Source organism: Panulirus ornatus, chromosome 58 (assembly GCF_036320965.1).
Source record: "Panulirus ornatus isolate Po-2019 chromosome 58, ASM3632096v1, whole genome shotgun sequence".
Lineage (NCBI taxonomy): Eukaryota > Metazoa > Arthropoda > Malacostraca > Decapoda > Palinuridae > Panulirus > Panulirus ornatus.
The window spans coordinates 31284177-31302606 of NC_092281.1; the positions used below are offsets into that span (position 1 = coordinate 31284177).

General features: G+C 40.0%; 1 protein-coding gene across 1 annotated transcript in view; it reads left to right on the plus strand.

Moving 5' to 3' along the window:
• LOC139766704 (agrin-like) overlaps positions 1 to 18430 on the plus strand; it is an 889459-nt gene that overhangs the window by 853332 nt on the left and 17697 nt on the right. The window contains 2 exon segments of the mRNA XM_071695624.1: positions 13220 to 13301; positions 16083 to 16272. Of these exon segments, the coding sequence (XP_071551725.1) occupies positions 13220 to 13301; positions 16083 to 16272 (272 nt within the window).

The following is an 18430-nucleotide window of genomic DNA, read 5'->3' on the forward strand; positions in this document are numbered from 1 at the left end:
AAACTTATACTTCTGTAATTTGATCACTCACTCTTATCCCCTTTGCCTTTGTACAGTGGCACTATGCACGCATTCCGCCAATCCTCAGGCACCTCACCATGAGTCATACATACATTAAATAACCTTACCAACCAGTCAACAATACAGTCACCCCCTTTTTTAATAGATTCCACTGCAATACCATCCAAACCTGCTGCCTTGCCGGCTTTCATCTTCCGCAAAGCTATTACTACCTCTTCTCTGTTTACCAAATCATTTTCCCTAACACTCTCACTTTGCGCACCACCTCGACCAAAACACCCTATATCTGCCATTCTATCATCAAACACGTTCAACAAACCTTCAAAATACTCACTCCATCTCCTTCTCACATCATCACGACTTGTTATCACCTTCCCATTAGCGCCCTTCACTGAAGTTCCCATTTGCTCCCTTGTCTTACGCACTTTATTTACCTCCTTCCAGAACATCTTTTCATTCTCCCTAAAATTTAATGATACTCTCTCACCCCAACTCTCATTTGCCTTCTTTTTCACCTCTTACACCTTTCTCTTGACCTCCTGTCTCTTTCTTTTATACATCTCCTAGTCATTTGCATAATTTCCCTGCAAAAATCGTCCAATTGCCTCACTCTTCTCTTTCACTAATAATCTTACTTCATCCCACACTCATTACCCTTTCTAATTTGCCCACCTCCCACGCTTCTCATGCCACAAGCATCTTTTGCGCAAGCCATCACTGCTTCCCTAAACACATCCCATTCCTCCCCCACTCCCCTTACGTCCTTTGTTCTCACCTTTTACCATTCTGTACTCAGTCTCTCATGGTACTTCCTCGCACAAGTCTCCTTCCCAAGCTCACTTACTCTCACCACTCTCTTCACCCCAACATTCTCTCTTCTTTTCTGAAAACCTCTACAAATCTTCACCTTCGCCTCCACAAGATAATGATCAGACATCCCTCCAGTTGCACCTCTCAGCACATTAACATTCAAAAGTCTCTCTTTCGCGCGCCTATCAATTAACACGTAATCCAATAACGCTCTCTTTCCATCTCTCCTACTTACATACGTTTTTTTTTTTTTTTTTTTTTTTTGCTTTGTCGCTGTCTCCCGCGTTTGCGAGGTAGCGCAAGGAAACAGATGAAAGAAATGGCCCAACCCACCCCCATACACATGTATATACATACGTCCACACACGCAAATATACATACCTACACAGCTTTCCATGGTTTACCCCAGACACTTCACATGCCCTGATTCAATCTACTGACAGCACGTCAACCCCGGTATACCACATCGATCCAATTCACTCTATTCCTTGCCCTTCTTTCACCCTCCTGCATGTTCAGGCCCCGATCACACAAAATCTTTTTCACTCCATCTTTCCACATCCAATTTGGTCTTCCACTTCTCCTCGTTCCCTCCACTCCGACACATATATCCTGTTGGTCAATCTTTCCTCACACATTCTCTCCATGTGCCCAAACCATTTCAAAACACCCTCTTCTGCTCTCTCAACCACGCTCTTTTTATTTCCACACATCTCTCTTACCCTTACGTTACTTACCCGATCAAACCACCTCACACCACACATTGTCCTCAAACATCTCATTTCCAGCACATCCATCCTCCTGCGCACAACTCTATCCATAGCCCACGCCTCGCAACCATACAACATTGTTGGAACCACTATTCCTTCAAACATACCCATTTTTGCTTTCCGAGATAATGTTCTCGACTTCCACACATTCTTCAAGGCCCCCAGAATTTTCGCCCCCTCCCCCACCCTATGATCCACTTCCGCTTCCATGGTTCCATCCGCTGCCAGATCCATTCCCAGATATCTAAAACACTCTACTTCCTCCAGTTTTTCTCCATTCAAACTTACCTTCCAGTTGACTTGACCCTCAACCCTACTGTACCTAATAACCTTGCTCTTATTCACATTTACTCTTAACTTTCTTCTTTCACACACTTTACCAAACTCAGTCACCACCTTCTGCAGTTTCTCACATGAATCAGCCACCAGCGCTGTATCATCAGCGAACAACAACTGACTCACCTCCCAAGCTCTCTCATCGCCAACAGACTTCATACTTGCCCCTCTTTCCAAAACTCTTGTATTTACCTCCCTAACAACCCCACCCATAAACAAATTAAACAACCATGGAGACATCACACACCCCTGCCGCAAACCTACATTCACTGAGAACCAATCGCTTTCCTCTCTTCCTACACGTGCACATGCCTTACATCCTCGATAAAAACTTTTCACTGCTTCTAACAACTTGCCTCCTACACCATATATTCTTAATACCTTCCACAGAGCATCTCTATCAACTCTATCATATGTCTTCTCCAGATCCATAAATGCTACATACAAATCCATCTGCTTTTCTAAGTATTTCTCACATACATTCTTCAAAGCAAACACCTGATCCACACATCCTCTACCACTTCTGAAACCACGCTGCTCTTCCCCAATCTGATGCTCTGTACATGCCTTCACCCTCTCAGTCAATACCCTCCCATATAATTTACCAGGAATACTCAACAAACTTATACCTCTGTAATTTGAGCACTCACTCTTATCCCCTTTGCCTTTGTACAATGGCACTATGCACGCATTCCGCCAATCCTCAGGCACCTCACCATGAGTCATACATACATTAAATAACCTTACCAACCAGTCAATAATACAATCACCCCCTTTTTTAATAAATTCCACTGCAATGCCATCCAAACCTGCTGCCTTGCCGGCTTTCATCTTCCGCAAAGCTTTTACTACCTCTTCTCTGTTTACCAAATCATTTTCCCTAACCCTCTCACTTTGCACACCACCTCGACCAAAACACCCTATATCTGCCACTCTATCATCAAACACATTCAACAAACCTTCAAAATACTCACTCCATCTCCTTCTCACATCACCACTACTTGTTATCACCTCCCCATTTGCGCCCTTCACTGAAGTTCCCATTTGCTCCCTTGTCTTACGCACTTTATTTACCTCCTTCCAGAACATCTTTTTATTCTCCCTAAAATTTAATGATACTCTCTCACCCCAACTCTCATTTGGCCTCTTTTTCACCTCTTGCACCTTTCTCTTGACCTCCTGTTTCTTTCTTTTATACATCTCCCACTTACATACGTATACTTATGTATATCTCTCTTTTTAAACCAGGTATTCCCAATCACCAGTCCTTTTTCAGGACATAAATCTATAAGCTCTTCACCATTTCCATTTACAACACTGAACACCCCATGTATACCAATTATTCCCTCAACTGCCACATTTCTCACCTTTGCATTCAAATCACCCATCACTATAACCCGGTCTCGTGCATCAAAACGACTAACACACTCACTCACCTGCTCCCAAAACTCTCTCTCTCTCTCTCTCTCTCTCTCTCTCTCTCTCTCTCTCTCTCTCTCTCTCTCTCTCTCTCTCTCTCTCTCTCTCTCTCTCTCTCTCTCTCTCTATATATATATATATATATATATATATATATATATATATATATATATATATATATATATATATGTGTGTGCGTGTGTATGTGTGTGTGTGTGTGTACACTCTCCCATTTTTACTTTCAGAGTGGAGCTCATAGTCAAAAAAACATCTTGAGCCTTGATAGGATGTTTCTTAAACTATAGAGGATTCTCATATTTTCCATAGATCATTTTTGATATTAAGATATTTGGTAAGCCCTGTTATTCCAATTATAGTGGCCTCTAACTCAGTAGAAATTACTAATTACTGTTTCTCTGAAAACATGTACTCTTTAGTCTCAGGTGATTCTGCTTGACAAGTGTCAGGATATACTTGCTTACGGTAAGTATACACACTCAAAAAACTGTCTATCCCCTAAAGCTGTTCTTCTAGACCATTCACAGATGTTAGATAAATCATTCAGACATATGAGCTAATACTCAGGGAATGCTTATTGAAAGAGGGCCTGCTGTATGAACATAATATATAACAGTATGATGATAGCAGTAATTGTTCCGTAGACCTTTTTGGATCCATAATCATCTTCTGTGCTTCCCAAAACTATACAAACATCTCAAATGTGGTGTTTCTAAAACTAATAATTCCAAAAATCTGGCACTTGCAACGAGAAAAGAATTGAAGATGATAGGTAGAGAGATGAAAACTATCCTTTTCATTGGCCATCAGGAAAGAAGTGTCGGGCTGTAGCACAAAACTCAACTAATATGATGATATTATAGATTTTGTTTCTCCTTACTAACGCTCTAATCAATCACTTTGCTGTGAGTTAAGTAATTTAGATTAACACTTTGGGGCTGTTATCCGGAAAATTTCTAACATGGATGAGACAGAATTCAAACCTACAAGCAGGCTGCTGATTAGGGAGAAGACTGTGAGATTGAAGATGTTTTTCAAAAAATGGGATGGGATGTACCAAAGCATGCTTCTGAGAAGAAGCAAAAGTTGTGGCTTTTAAGTAGAGTCGGAACAGATAAGCAAGCACGGGTGCAAGTTCAGAGACACACTCTTTTAGTACATGTGGAGAGATGCCATCACCATCAGCCTTGCTTGTTTCCAAAGAGAGAAGCACTTTTCTTAGTCCTAAAAAGGGGCTAGTGAGAACATCAGTAGACAACTGGGTCTTAGAGAATGTTGGCATTCATCCCACTTACACACACTTCACCATCTCACATATAGCACTTGACAAGTAATTGGCATTACTCTTCTAAACTAACTGTCAGGGTGAAATAATCATATATCTGGTTGCTGAGACTAGTCTTTCTAACACTGATTATCAGCAACCTACCTCAATGTGCCTCAGGCTATCTTTGGATTTTTTTTCTTGCTGTCACTTCATTTTGGGAATTTCAATTCTGGGCACCGTATTTCTACCACCTGTCCTTCAAGATGATTGGCTACTACCGTTTCTAAGGAGGAAGTCGCCTAAATTCTTGCTAGGAAGCTAGAAAATGAGGGTACATGTGAGAATTCTTAGTCCACTGGGCACTCAGAATGTATGATCAGGTGGCTGCTTGGCAGCACTTGTGGCCTCCATAACATTACTATCTCAGCACCAAAATTTATCCCTGGTAACCCAAGGACTACTTCTGTGTCTACAGATAACCTTCTAAGTGAGGAGGATTGAAGCAACCCCTCATTGTAGCCTCCAAGCCCAAGTAAAGCCATCCAAAACTTCTAGGAAATGTCTCTCAAAGAATCATTCAACATCACATGCAAAAAGAACCTTCACATTCCCTTCCACAAGCCAGTTGCTAAATCCCTGCTCACGCAGGAATTGAAACACAAACGACTTTATTTGCAAAGAAATACATGTAGTGGAATGAGCAACATGGAGTAAAGCATGGGAGAGTGAGGGAGCCAGAGGCTGAGGAGGCTGGACGATGTCAACGAAGACAATGAAACACCCAGTTAGTGTGATGATCTGGGGTTGTTTTAGTTGTTCGGTGGTTTGGGGAGGGTTGTACCTTTTACCGTAACACACTGCAATGAATTGAGAACAGTATATTATGGTGCTAGAAGACCGACTGCTTTCTTTTAATGATGCTCAAGGGTGTGATCACTTTATACAGGATATTTCCCCCTGCTTCAAGGTTAGAAAGGTGATGAATTGGTTATCAGGGAAAAATGTTTAATTGCTGGAGTGTCATTGAAGCTCCCCAGACTCTAACCAGATGAAAGGTAAGAAGCACCTCACAAGTGCCTTGCCATCATTCAGGATATCAAGACCCTATTTACTCCAAAACATGGACCTTGAATACTTCAAGTACCTTAACAAGTCCATAACCAGATGTTGGCAGAGGAGAGATGACAGAGTACTAGAATGTAACTCAACAGTTTTTTCATCCCTGAATCCTTCCATTATTCATAGATTAGTTTTGCCCTTATTTTGTAATCTAATCACAGTTTAATCTGTCACTTCTGATTGGACACATATACCCCTATCCATTCCTCAGCACACCAACTCCGGCACTATGGGAAAGGTCAGTTGTTATCATAATACCACTTTTATTCCAACCTTTCTTGGGATCAGTATTGCTTTATGAGCTGAGATGTCTCTAGCTCTGCTAACTGCATAGTTAAGGTTTATCTTGGCTGGAATGGAAATCCTTTGTTTCTTCATCTTCTCATTCTTTATCCCTTCAGTTGTGGTTTGATCACTTTTGATCTGATGTCTTTCACATCTGGAACAGAGCATATTGAGCTAGGAAACTCTTCCCTTTCTCTAAATCTCATTCCTTCATTTGTGGTCAGTATCATTACAAGGTAATTTCAAGAACGTTTTCATAAAAAAGTGTAATCATTTAATTCTTAATGGTGAATTAGCCTTCCCTCCTTTGTTCAGACTTGATCAGCCCATAGCTAAACTCTCCCACTGACAAAGTTGCCCATTTTGTTATCTTAATTTCCACTAACTCTACTTAGGATAATTTCACATCTCGTTCTTTCCTGCTATTTCTTGTTCTAAATACTCTTCCAGCTCCAGCTGAGCTAGAAGTATGGCCTGGATGACTTTCTTTATGTCCAAAGGGAATGTGCTTTTGGCCTAGATCCAATCCTGGTTGCTTATTTTGTCTTTGTTTAAAAACCTAAGTATCCTCTTCTTGAAAGCATGCCTTAATGCAGTCCAGCCTCAAGGAAAGATATCAGTTTGATCTTTGTAGCTATAACCCTATAACTTCTCCCACCACACCAAAGTGTTTGAAACTCCTGAATCTCACTTTCTTAACAACTTAAAATGTTTTCTGTTTTAAGATTACTAATATAGCTTGTAGTGCAAGATCCAAAGGTGGAATCTTCTATGTGACTCATCTCTGGTCCTCTTCTCTCTGGGATTTTGGTGAATCTATTGACGTCGCCCTCAACCAAGCTTTGGATAAGGCATGGCGTAAGTCTTTGCTTCCTAAATCTCCTTCCAATGGCTTTTCTCTATTCTGTTATGCATATCTTTGTTACTAGTTGGTCCAGTGTATTAGCCATCGATGGCATAGCAGCTTCCTCTTATCCTGTCATCAGTGGTGTCCCTTACAGTTCTGCCACATTGCCAACTCTCCTCCTTTTTCTCTCCATAAATCATGATTCACTAAACATACCTAAAATAACTCTCCCCCCTCCCCCTGCCCCCCTCTCCTTACTCCAATACTCTTTCCTTTTATCTCACACTGAACATCTTTTTTTCTCTTAATTATGACCTGTGCAGCACCTTGGAATGTGGAAGCAGTAACCTGGTTAAATTCAGTAATGCAAAGAAACAGCTTGTTCCTATAGCCTTTCACTCAATCTTACTCATTTCCTACTATTCATTTGAAAAAAATACATTTCAACTCCAGAATTATATAAACATAGATATAATAACATCCAGTGTTTCATGGAAACACGTTTTTTATGTACAAATCAATTTATGCTTCCCAAAAGCTGTGGGCATTGTATAAATGCTGTAATTATTTCACATTTAGGCAGCTATTCTATATCTATGGGGGACTTACTCACCTTCGTATGGAGTACTGATGATATATTTGGGGCAGCTCCTCCTACAATCCTCTAAGTCAAGGTTGAATAAAAAGCATTCCCTCTTCTTAACTTTCCAACTATAACAACTATTCCCTTTCTGTCTGCTGTGATGTTGCTGTCCTTTCTTTGTTCTAGTTATTATTTCAGCCACTTTTCTCACAAGCAGCCTGCATATGTCTATGCCACTAAGGCTTGGACACATGGTATGTGTATGGATGCTTGTTTCCATAGTTTATGTGTGGGGACTGGTTACAAAAGAATTGGTGGTTATGATATCTCCTCCTTTTTTTCGTCCAGCAAAACTGTGGCATTCCCTTCTTTTCTTTTGTTTTTCCCTCTTCCTACGACCTTTCCACTTTTAAGTATCAGGTCTACAAACACCTAAGGAACTGATTAATCACCTCATTCTTTTTTTTTTTTTTTTTTTTTTTTGCACTCCTTAGTTTTCCTTGCATTTGAGATGGCCACAAATGGGGTATATCTTTAACTGCACATTGCCAGTTACTATGAAAAATGTCATTGTGTTTATTATGTTCTTACTTTAGAGCAAAATCCCATGTAGAATATTTCTTGTGCATTATCATCGTATCTTGAAATACACAGCATACCCAGATTAAATGTTCACATCTAGTAGTAACTGACATAACTGACATTCAGATATTTTCCATACATTTGACATAATGTATCTGACAAATTTATATCGAGCATTCTATTTTTGACACCTTAGTTATATGTCTTTGAAATCAGATATAACTTTCATTGTCCAGTGCAGATAATGAGACAGCATTACTCAGGAAAGTGAAATATTGTTAGCAAATAGTACATTGTATGAATCACATTCTATTTCTTGCTGCAGAATGATATCCACTTTAGAATCCTCGCGTGTCATAGAAGGTGACTAAAGGGGATCGGAGCGGGGGGCTAGAAACCCTCCCCTCCTTGTATTTTAACTTTCTAAAAGGGGAAACAGAAGAAGGAGTCACGCGGGGAGTGCTCATCCTCCTCTAAGGCTCAGACTGGGGTGTCTAAATGTGTGTGGATGTAACCAAGATGAGAAAAAAGGAGAGATAGGTAGTATGTTTGAGAAAAGGAACCTGGATGTTTTGGCTCTGAGTGAAACGAAGCTCAAGGGACAAGGGGAAGAGTGGTTTGGGACCGTTTTAGGAATAAAGTCAGGGGTTGGTGAGAGGACAAGAGCAAGGGAAGGAGTAGCACTACTCCTGAAGCAGTTGTGAGAGTATTGTGATAGAGTGTAAGAGTAAACTCTAGATTGATATGGGTAAAACAGAAAGTGGATGGAGAGAGATGGGTGAGTGTTGGTGCATATGCACCTGGGCATGAGAAGAAAGATCATGAGAGGCAAGTGTTTTGGGAGCAGCTGAGTGAGTGTGTTAGTAGTTTTCATGCATGAGACCGGGTTATAGTGATGGGTGATTTGAATGCAAAGGTGAGTAATGTGGCAGTTGAGGGAATAATTGGTGTACATGGGGTGTTCAGTGTTGTAATTGGAAATGGTGAAGAGCTTGTAGATTTGTGTGCTGAAAAAGTACTGGTGATTGGGAATACCTGGTTTAAAAAAGAGAAATATACAAAGGTATATGTATGTAAGTGGGATAGATGGCCAGAGAGTGTTATTGAATTACATGTTACTTGATAGGTGCGTGAAAGAGAGACTTTTGGATGTTAATGTGCTGAGAGGTGCAACTGGAGGGATGTCTGATCATTATCTTGTGGAGGCGAAGGTGAAGATTTGTGGGGGTTTTCAGAAAAGAAGAATGTTGGGGTGAAGAGAGTGGTGAGATTAAGTGAGCTTGGGAAGAAGACTTGTGTTAGGAAGTACCAGGAGAGACTGAGTGCAGAATGGAAAAAGGTGAGAGTAGAGGACATTAGGGGAATGGGGGAGGAATGGGATGTATTTGGGGAAACAGTGTTGGCTTGCGCAAAAGATGCTTGTGGCATGAGAAGCGTGGTACGTGGGCAGATTAGAAAGGGTAGTGAGTGGTGGGATGAAGTAAGATTATTTGTGAGGGAAAAGAGAGAAGCATTGGATGCTTTTTGCAGAGAAATAATGCAAATAACTGGGAGATGTATAAAAGAAAGAGGGAGGAGGTCAAGAGAAAGGTGCAAGAGGTGAAAAGGAGGGCAAATAAGAGTTGGGGTGAGAGAGTATCATTAAATTTTAGGGAGAATAAAAAGGTATTTTGAAAGGAGGTAAACAAAGTGCGTAAGACAAGAGAACAAATGGGAACATCGGTGAAGGGGGCTAATGGGGAATTACAAGCAGTGGTGATGTGAGAAGGAGATGGAGTGAGTATTTTGAAGATTTGTTGAATGTGTTAGATGATAGAGTTGCAGATATAGGGTGTTTTGGTCGGGGTGGTGTGCGAATAATGGTTTGGTAAACAGAGAAGAGGTAGTAAAAGCTTTGCGGAAGATGAAAGCCGGCAAGGCAGCTGGTTTGGATGGTATTGCAGTGGAATTTATTAAAAAAGTGGGTAACTGTGTTGTTGACTGGTTGGTAAGGATAATTAATGTCTGGATGACTCATCGTGAGGTGCCTGAGGATTGGCGGAATGCATGCATAGTGCCATTGCACAAAGGTAAAGGGGATAAAGGTGAGTACTCAAATTACAGAGGTATAAGTTTGTTGAGTATTCCTGGGAAACTATATGGGATGATATTGATTGAGAGGGTGAAAGCACGTACAGAGCATCAGATTAGGGAAGAGCAGTGTGATTTCAGAAGTGGTAGAGGATGTGTGGATCAGGTGTTTGCTTTGAAGAATGTATGTGAGAAATACTTAGAAAAGCAAATGGATTTGTATGTAACATTTATGGATCTGGAGAAGGCATATGATAGAGTTGATAGAGATGCTCTGTAGAAAGTATTAAGAATATGTGGTGTGGGAGGCAAGTTGCTAGTAGCAGTGAAAAGTTTTTATCGTAGATGTAAGTCATGTGTACGAGTAGGAAGAGAGAAAAGTGATTAGTTCTCCGTGAATGTTGGTTTACGGCAGGGGTGTGTAATGTCTCCATGGTTGTTTAATTTGTTTATGGATGGGGTTGTTAGAGAGGTGAATGCAAGAGTTTTGGAGAAAGGGGCAAGCATGCAGTCCGTTGTGGATGAGGGGGCTTGGGAAGTGAGTCAGTTCTTGTTTGCTGATGATAGAGCGCTGGTGGCTGATTCCGGTGAGAAACTGAAGAAACTGGTGACTGTTTTGGTAAAGTGTGTGAAAGAAGAAAGCTGAGAGTAAATGTGAATAAGAGCAAGGCTATTAGGTATAGTAGGGTTGAGGGACAAGTCAGTTGGGAGGTAAGTTTGAATAAAGAAAAACTGGAGGAAGTAAAGTGTTTTAGATATCTTGGAGTGGATTTGGCAGCGGACGGAACCATGGAAGCGGAAGTGAGTCACAGGATGGAGGAGTGGGCGAAAATTCTGGGAGCGTTGAAAAATGTGTGGAAGGCGAGAACATTATCTTGGAAAGCAAAAATGGGTATGTTTGAAGGAATAGTAGTTCAACAATGTTATATGGTTGCGAGGCGTGGGCTATATATAGAGTTGTGCGAAGGAGAGTGGATGTTTTGGAAATGAGATGTTTGAGTACAATATGTGGTGTGAGGTAGTTTGATCAAGTAAGTGATGAAAAGGTAAGAGAGATGTGTGGTAATAAAAAGAGTGTGGTTGAGAGAGCAGAAGAGGGTGTTTTGAAATGGTTTGGTCACATGGAGAGAATGAGTGCGGAAAGATTGACAAAGAAGACATATGTGTCAGAGGTGGAGGGAACGAGAACTAGTGGGAGACCAAATTGCAGGTGGAAGGATGGAGTGAAAAAGATTTTGAGCGATCGGGGCCTGAACATGCAGGAGGGTGAGAGGCGTGCAAGGAATAGAGTGAATTGGAACGATGTGGTATACCGGGGTCGACGTGCTGTCAATGGATTAAACCAGGGCATGTGAAACGTCTGGGGTAAACTATGGAAAGTTTTGCGTGGCCTGGATGTGGAAAGGGAGCTGTGGTTTCGGTGTATTATACATGACAGCTAGAGACTGAATGTGAATGAATGTGGCCTTTACTGTCTTTTCCTAGCGCTACCTCGCGCACATGCGGGGGGGGAGAGGGTTGTCATTTCATGTGTGGCAGGGTGGCGATGAGAATGGATGAAGGCAGCAAGTATGAATTATGTACATGTGTATATGTCTGTGTATGTATATATATATATGTATATGTTGAAATGTATAGGTATGTATATGTGCGTGTGTGGGCGTGTATGTATATGTATGTGGATGGGTTGGGCCATTCTTTCGTCTGTTCCTTGAGCTTCCTCGCTAATGCGGGAGACAGCGACAAAGTATAATCAACAAATAAAAATAAATAGAATCCTCCAATACTCAAAGGATTTCCGAAAATGAATGTGAAAATCTTGTGTTTGAAAAAATTGTGGATAGAATGTGAGATGCACCATGTCTACACAAAAGAGGAAAGAGCCTAATACAAGAAATTTGAATTTTTAAAACAGGTGAAGTAAGGAGAAACAATAAATGATAAAGAAATGAGAAAAACTGTATTTGAGGGTTGTGTAGAGTTTAATGATTGGCAGTAGCTCATTATTGATGGTCCTGCTATGTGAAGCGCCAAAAAAAAAGAAACATCAGTTGAATAGGAATTTCTATTCTGGTATTATTTCCATATGAAATTGAGACCATGTAGTCTACTGCCTGTAATGATGCACACATTCATCTTCATACTTTTTTTAACTTTTTTGTTGTGTCCAGCATGTAGCTTATGTGAAATCCTGTCAAGATAATTTCTCAGTACCATTTCAAGAATCAAAATTTTGTACAAAATATGTGTGTCCATCTCTTTGTTTCTGAGAAATAATTTCCAACAGTACAACAGGTGTTTTCCTGTTGTTATTTCCTGAAGGAAATAACAGTTTGAAAGTTTGATGTGTGAAACTTGATATGCAGCAGTCCACTTTTTAAGTTTATGATGTTCTGTTTCCTACTGCACATTGGATTTTGTGCAGATATTGTCTGTGTTACCTCTTGATGAAACTTAACGTGATACACTGTGGCTTTGAGAATATTTTTTTCTTTGAAGAACAGGTGTTCACTGCAGAATAATACACATGAAAGAATGAAACTGAAATAATGTAATGAATATGATAAGTAAGAGACAAAGGTTACCTGCTGAATTGTGGTATGGTACCATGAAAAGACAGAAGTTATCAAATTCACGGTGAAATATTAAGAAAGACTGGCAAACCAACCTCTTTTTTTTTAAGACTCTTTGGAGTAATCACTTGTAACTTTTATCCATGGTGTCTTTGATATACAGTGTTATTTCAGTCTCTTTAGTGAAGTCATCCAAGAAGTCTTGTGCATTCACACTTTCACATACAGTATCATACAATTTGAAGATATATATATTTTCAGCTCATAACTTTTGTATGCATAGTAACAACGTGGCACCAAGAAAGTTACCTTTCTGAAATTGGCACACGAGGATGCTTCTTTTTATGTACCAGCATAACACTAAAAGTTTAAATTCTTGTATTGTATATTGGGCATCATGTCTTCACTTGTTGAAAATTTGGTTATAAGAAATTGTCATTTTGTATATGTCAAAACTTGTTTTTGTATTATAAATGTTTCCATATCTTATCACATTGACATACCATCACCCCTCCACAGGTATTGATGAAGAACAGATGATGAAACCAATCACGTTTGATGGAAAGACTTTCCTCAAGTTCCCCAACATGGTGTATAGAATGTAAGTGATGACCAAGTACTGTTTGTATAATAACAAGGTGGAGCCTTTAATGAGTTCTTTTGGAGATTATAAGGAATATTCATTTTGATTGTATAAGAAGTTGAGCTGCTAACTGCATCTTTTTAGTCATGAGTAGCCTTTTATGACTGACAGTAGCTTCCACTTGGCTCCTAGAAGCTTATTTTTGGCTGCTAAAGGATTCCAAAACCTGAACATCTTGAATGCAGTCTCCTAGATGATTGATGATAATCAATCATTGTAGTATACTCTTATTTTGAAACTTAGTTTAATGGAAAGGCAGTATTCATTGACTGCAGTATTAACTGATAACCAAAACACTTGTAGACGACCAGACTAGTGTGCATTTCAGTGACATTTTGTTGCAGAATGTATGACTAGTTAGTCGTGAGATAGTAAAGGTTACACCTGAAAAACTGGAAAGTAAGTTGAGGTAAAACATATGCATTAATATTCACTTGTTTGATGGAATGGGAGTTTTTCAGTATATTGCTCCGAACCTTTATATGCAGGGGTAGAATCACTGGTGGATGTATAGGTTAATGATTTTAGGTGACAGCTATAGGAATAGATCAGTTTTATGTATGGATGCATGGCATATGCTAATGTGACCTGTCATGAAGGTATGACTTGTATGTAATATAGATATTTACTTGAGCATATAGGTGACTTTGGTTTGTATCTTGTGTGCCATGGCATTTTTTTGATGTAGGTGTATTCTTTTACTAACATACTAACAATATTAGCCATAAGTGACAGCTTTCTTCATATTTTGAAATAATTTTCCATTTAGATATAACAGTTTGCTGCTTCCTTTATCTATTAACTTCATTTTGTTTTCTGCTTCCAACTCTTTTCTTTATCCAACTCCACTAACATAATCTTACTATATCAAACTCCTTCATTCATTAAGATCCATTTACTCCCTTCCCTTTACCATTCTCTTAACTCTTCTCACCCCTCCCATGTCCTTTACCTGTTACTTTTATCCCCTTCCTTTTCCTCCTACAGCTAATCTGTCTCCCCGTTTTTCTTCCTCAAATGTTTCTTAGTTCATTCTCTAAATTTCCTCTCACTTGTTATTGAGTTATTCTGTCCTCTTCCCTAATTCTCTTATGCTTCTTATCTCGTTCTCCAGTCCATATTATCTCTTATCCTTTTCCCTTGTGACTGTAATTCCTCCACTTCCATTTTTCTAGGTCCTCCAAATCTGCTCTTGCTTCTTTCTGCTTGTTCCCACTAATCCCTCCCTTGTGTCCTCTGATACTGCGCCTCACTACAGTAACTTGACCCACTACAACCTCACTGCCGACGAGTACGACACATATGACTTCCCGGAACCCTGGACGGATGTTGACCTTAGCTATCCAACCGAGTATGACCTTGAAGATGACATAGCATTCTTAGAAGAGGAAGACTATGAAGAAGAAGAAAAGGTAGAAGAAATGGAGATGCTGAAGAAGGAGAAGGAAGAGGCAGACTCCATGGGTGAGGAGGTCGAGGAACGGGAAGATGGTTCTGGTCTTCTTTCCCTGTACGATGACGACGAGGCCATGCTAGGGGTGCAAGAGTACTACAGTGCCATGGAGAGACTGCAGGAGGATGACAACAAACACAACAACTTGGTGCATGACAGCAGAATAGACCAAGAGGTGGAGGTGGAGGAGTTGGGAGGGTGAGAAGCATGTACTAACAGCATGACAAAGGAGATTTTTCTTTAGTAATTTCTTCTGTTATGAGCATGTTAGATTTCTATCACAGTACGAAATTTTGATTCATCACATTTGCATCATAGGTAGTAGACTGGCTGGTCTGCTCAGCCATGTAAGCACTACCATGGGAAAATTTCCTTTTCCCCAGAAATGGTTCTTTTCTTTGGCCCCATTCACATAGCAGATTCTATACTTCTCCATACAAATTAATGCCTTCTTCTTTGTTGAAAATGGAATAAAGGAGATGTGGTCATCTATCTTGAATCAGAAACTCTGTAAACAAAGTCACCACAAAACTAACTTAATGTTTGTCTTATTAATGGGTATTGGTGGTGTTGTGATTAGCATTGCTGGCTATGAATCCACTTTCCTGGGTTCAGTCCCCAGCATGATAAGGCAGCACATGGCTTAATGAGCCATTCGTCTTTCCTTTAGATGGTAAATGAATAGATATTATCCTCAGTTGAAGTTAACAACCTAAAATAGGCAACAGCTTATTAAGTGGTTTTTTCCCCAGGGTGTCCATATCTGGGGATTGGACTCTCATACACAGACTTCTGTCATTTGTTTGAATAACATCGACAAATGAATTTAGGTGCTTTAACAAAATCCACAATTCCTGGCAACAAAGAAGCTATGACAAATACAAGTATTTTATATTAGGTTTCTGACTATTTTGATTTTTGTGCAAAAGAATTCATACTAATAGTACTAGTGTGCTGTGTTCAGAATTGCATCTTATTGTAGCTTATGATGGATAGAAATGTTTTATGATGTATGATACAGGCATAAGACAAGGCAAAGTCCAGTACCTGCTTTGAATATTCTTTACAAAAGTAAATTTGAGTTATGCTGTTTGTATGTTCATTAATGTATCAGTATCATTTGGTTATATTATCTGGTTCAGATGTTATGAAATTTGAATTACCATTTCCTCATAGACCTTTCTCCTGGTGCCATATTCATGAAATTTGAATTAACATCTCCTCTCATACAAACTATTTCTTTATGCTACATACTGACCACAGGATTCTTTTTCCTCTCTACACAGAAAACGTGGCCAGATTACCAACCATTTTGAGATTAGATTCCGTGCTACTGCCCCTGATGGTGTACTGGTGTGGCTCAACAAAGGCACGACCATCTCCCACGACTATTTCGCTCTCGTCATCAACGGAGGTTTTGCAGAGTTGTCCTTCAATCTTGGCACTCAACAGGCCATGCTCATCATTAAATCAAAGGTGAAAAGACTGTCATCTAGTAATGCTTGAGAATGATGTTTATGAAACTGCAGTATTTGTCTCTTCAGGAGAATTTGACTTTTGAAGTTAGGAAGCAGATGAAACAGGAGTATAAGTTTATCAGAAGAGTAAAGGGGATGATTGGGAAGGAAAGAAGAAAGTAGAAGAAAGCTTTGGAAGGAATTTAATGTTTTACAAAATAAGAAACTTTAATAAGGAAATGAAGAAATATAGGAAAGCAAGGGGTAGTAGAAATGAAAGAACATGTAAGATGATGTTAATTTAGTGGAAAATTTTCAGAGGTGGTGGCATCAAAGGAATGAAGTGACACTATCATGCGAGGGTCTGGAAAGAGGGGGAGGGAAAATTGCAGTGTAGGAAACAGCATCTGAAAATTAAATACTAGTAACTTTAAGCTATCTGAAAATGGAAAATGCCCCTTGAATGGGTGGGAGAAATGTTGAAGTATGAAAGTGATGAGGTGGCAGAGTGGATGCACAAAATGTGTGTCTGTGTTTATGGAAAATTGGTAGAGAGTCAGATGCGTGACCAGAAGCACGGATATTGCCATTGTACAAAGGAAAAGCTGGTAAGATAGCTGAAAAGATTACAGATGAATCATCTTGCTAAGCAACTCAGGGAAGTATGAAAGAACTGTTATTGAAAGAATGAAGATAACAGTGTACAGAGTTAATGGAGTCTGGGAGATTAGAAAGCAACAGAGGATGGGTAATTTCAGATTTTTGACAAGATGGCAGCAATAGGAATTTTAGCAAAAAGAAGCAACTCCTGTGTAGCAATTTTGAGCCTACAAAAGCCGTATGATAAAGTGAACTTGAATGCATTGTGATAAATACTGAAAATCTGTTATATAGAAAGTTGCTTGTTGAAGCAAAATTGTTCCACAAAATTGGTGTAGCACATATGTCAAGTGAAATTTCTGAGATATGAGTCAAAGTGAAATAGGGTTGTGATGTGTTTCCCTACCTTTTGATTTATGGATGGGGTGATTAGGGAGGTAAATGCAAGAGTATTGGAGAGAACGGCCAGTATGCAGTCTACTGGGGACGAGAGGGCCTAGGAAGTGAGTCAGTTGTTGTTCATCAATGATACAGCACAACTACAGAAGTTGGTGAATGAGTTTGGAAAAGTGTGTGAAAGAAAGTTGAGTATAAATGTGAATAAGAGCAAGGTTATTAGGTTCGGCAGGGTTGAGGGACAAGTTAGTTGGGATGTAAGTTTGACTAGAGAAAAATTGCAGGAAATTGAGTGTTTTGGGAATCTGGAAATGGAGTTAGCAGCGAATATAACTATGGAAGTGGAAGTGGGGGGGACAAAGGTTCTGGCAGCAATGAAGAATGTGCGGAAAGAGATGACATTATCTCAGAAAGCAAAAATGGGTATATCTGAAGGAATAATAGTTCCAACAATATTATTTGGTTGCGAGGCTTGGGCTATGTAGAGGGTTGTACAGAGGAGGGTGGATGTGTTGGAAATGAAATGTTGTGTGAGGTGGTTTGATCGATTAAGTAATGAAAGGGTAGGAGAGATGTGTGATAAAAAAAAGTGTGTGAGACCTGAGAGAGCAGAAAAAGGTGTGTTGAAATGGTTTGGACATATGGAGAGAATGAGTGAGGAAAGGTTGACAAAGAGGATATATGTGTTAGAGGTGGAGGGAACAAGAAGCTGGAGACCAAATTGGAGGTGAAAGGATGGAGTGAAAAAGATTTGAGCGATTAGGGCCTGAACGTGCAGGCAGATGAGAGGCATGCAAAGATAGGGTAAATTAGAACGATGATTGGTATGCTGGGGTCGACGTGCTGTCAGTGGGCTGAACCGAGGCATGTGAAACATATGTGGGGCCTGCATGTGGTTAGGGAGCTATGGTTTCAGTGCACTACATATGACAGTTAGACTCTGAGTGTGGCCTTTTTTATTTGTTTTCCCGCCGCTACCTTGCTAAAGTGGGAGGTAGCGATGCTGTTTCCTGTTGGGCGGGGTGTCGTCAGGAATGGATGGGGGCGAGTATGAATATGTACAAGTGTATATATATGGGTATGTTTGATGGAATGGTGGTTCCAACGATGTTATATAGTTGTGAGGCATGGGCTATAGATGGGGTTGTGCGGAGGAGGGTGGATATGTTGGAAATGAGATG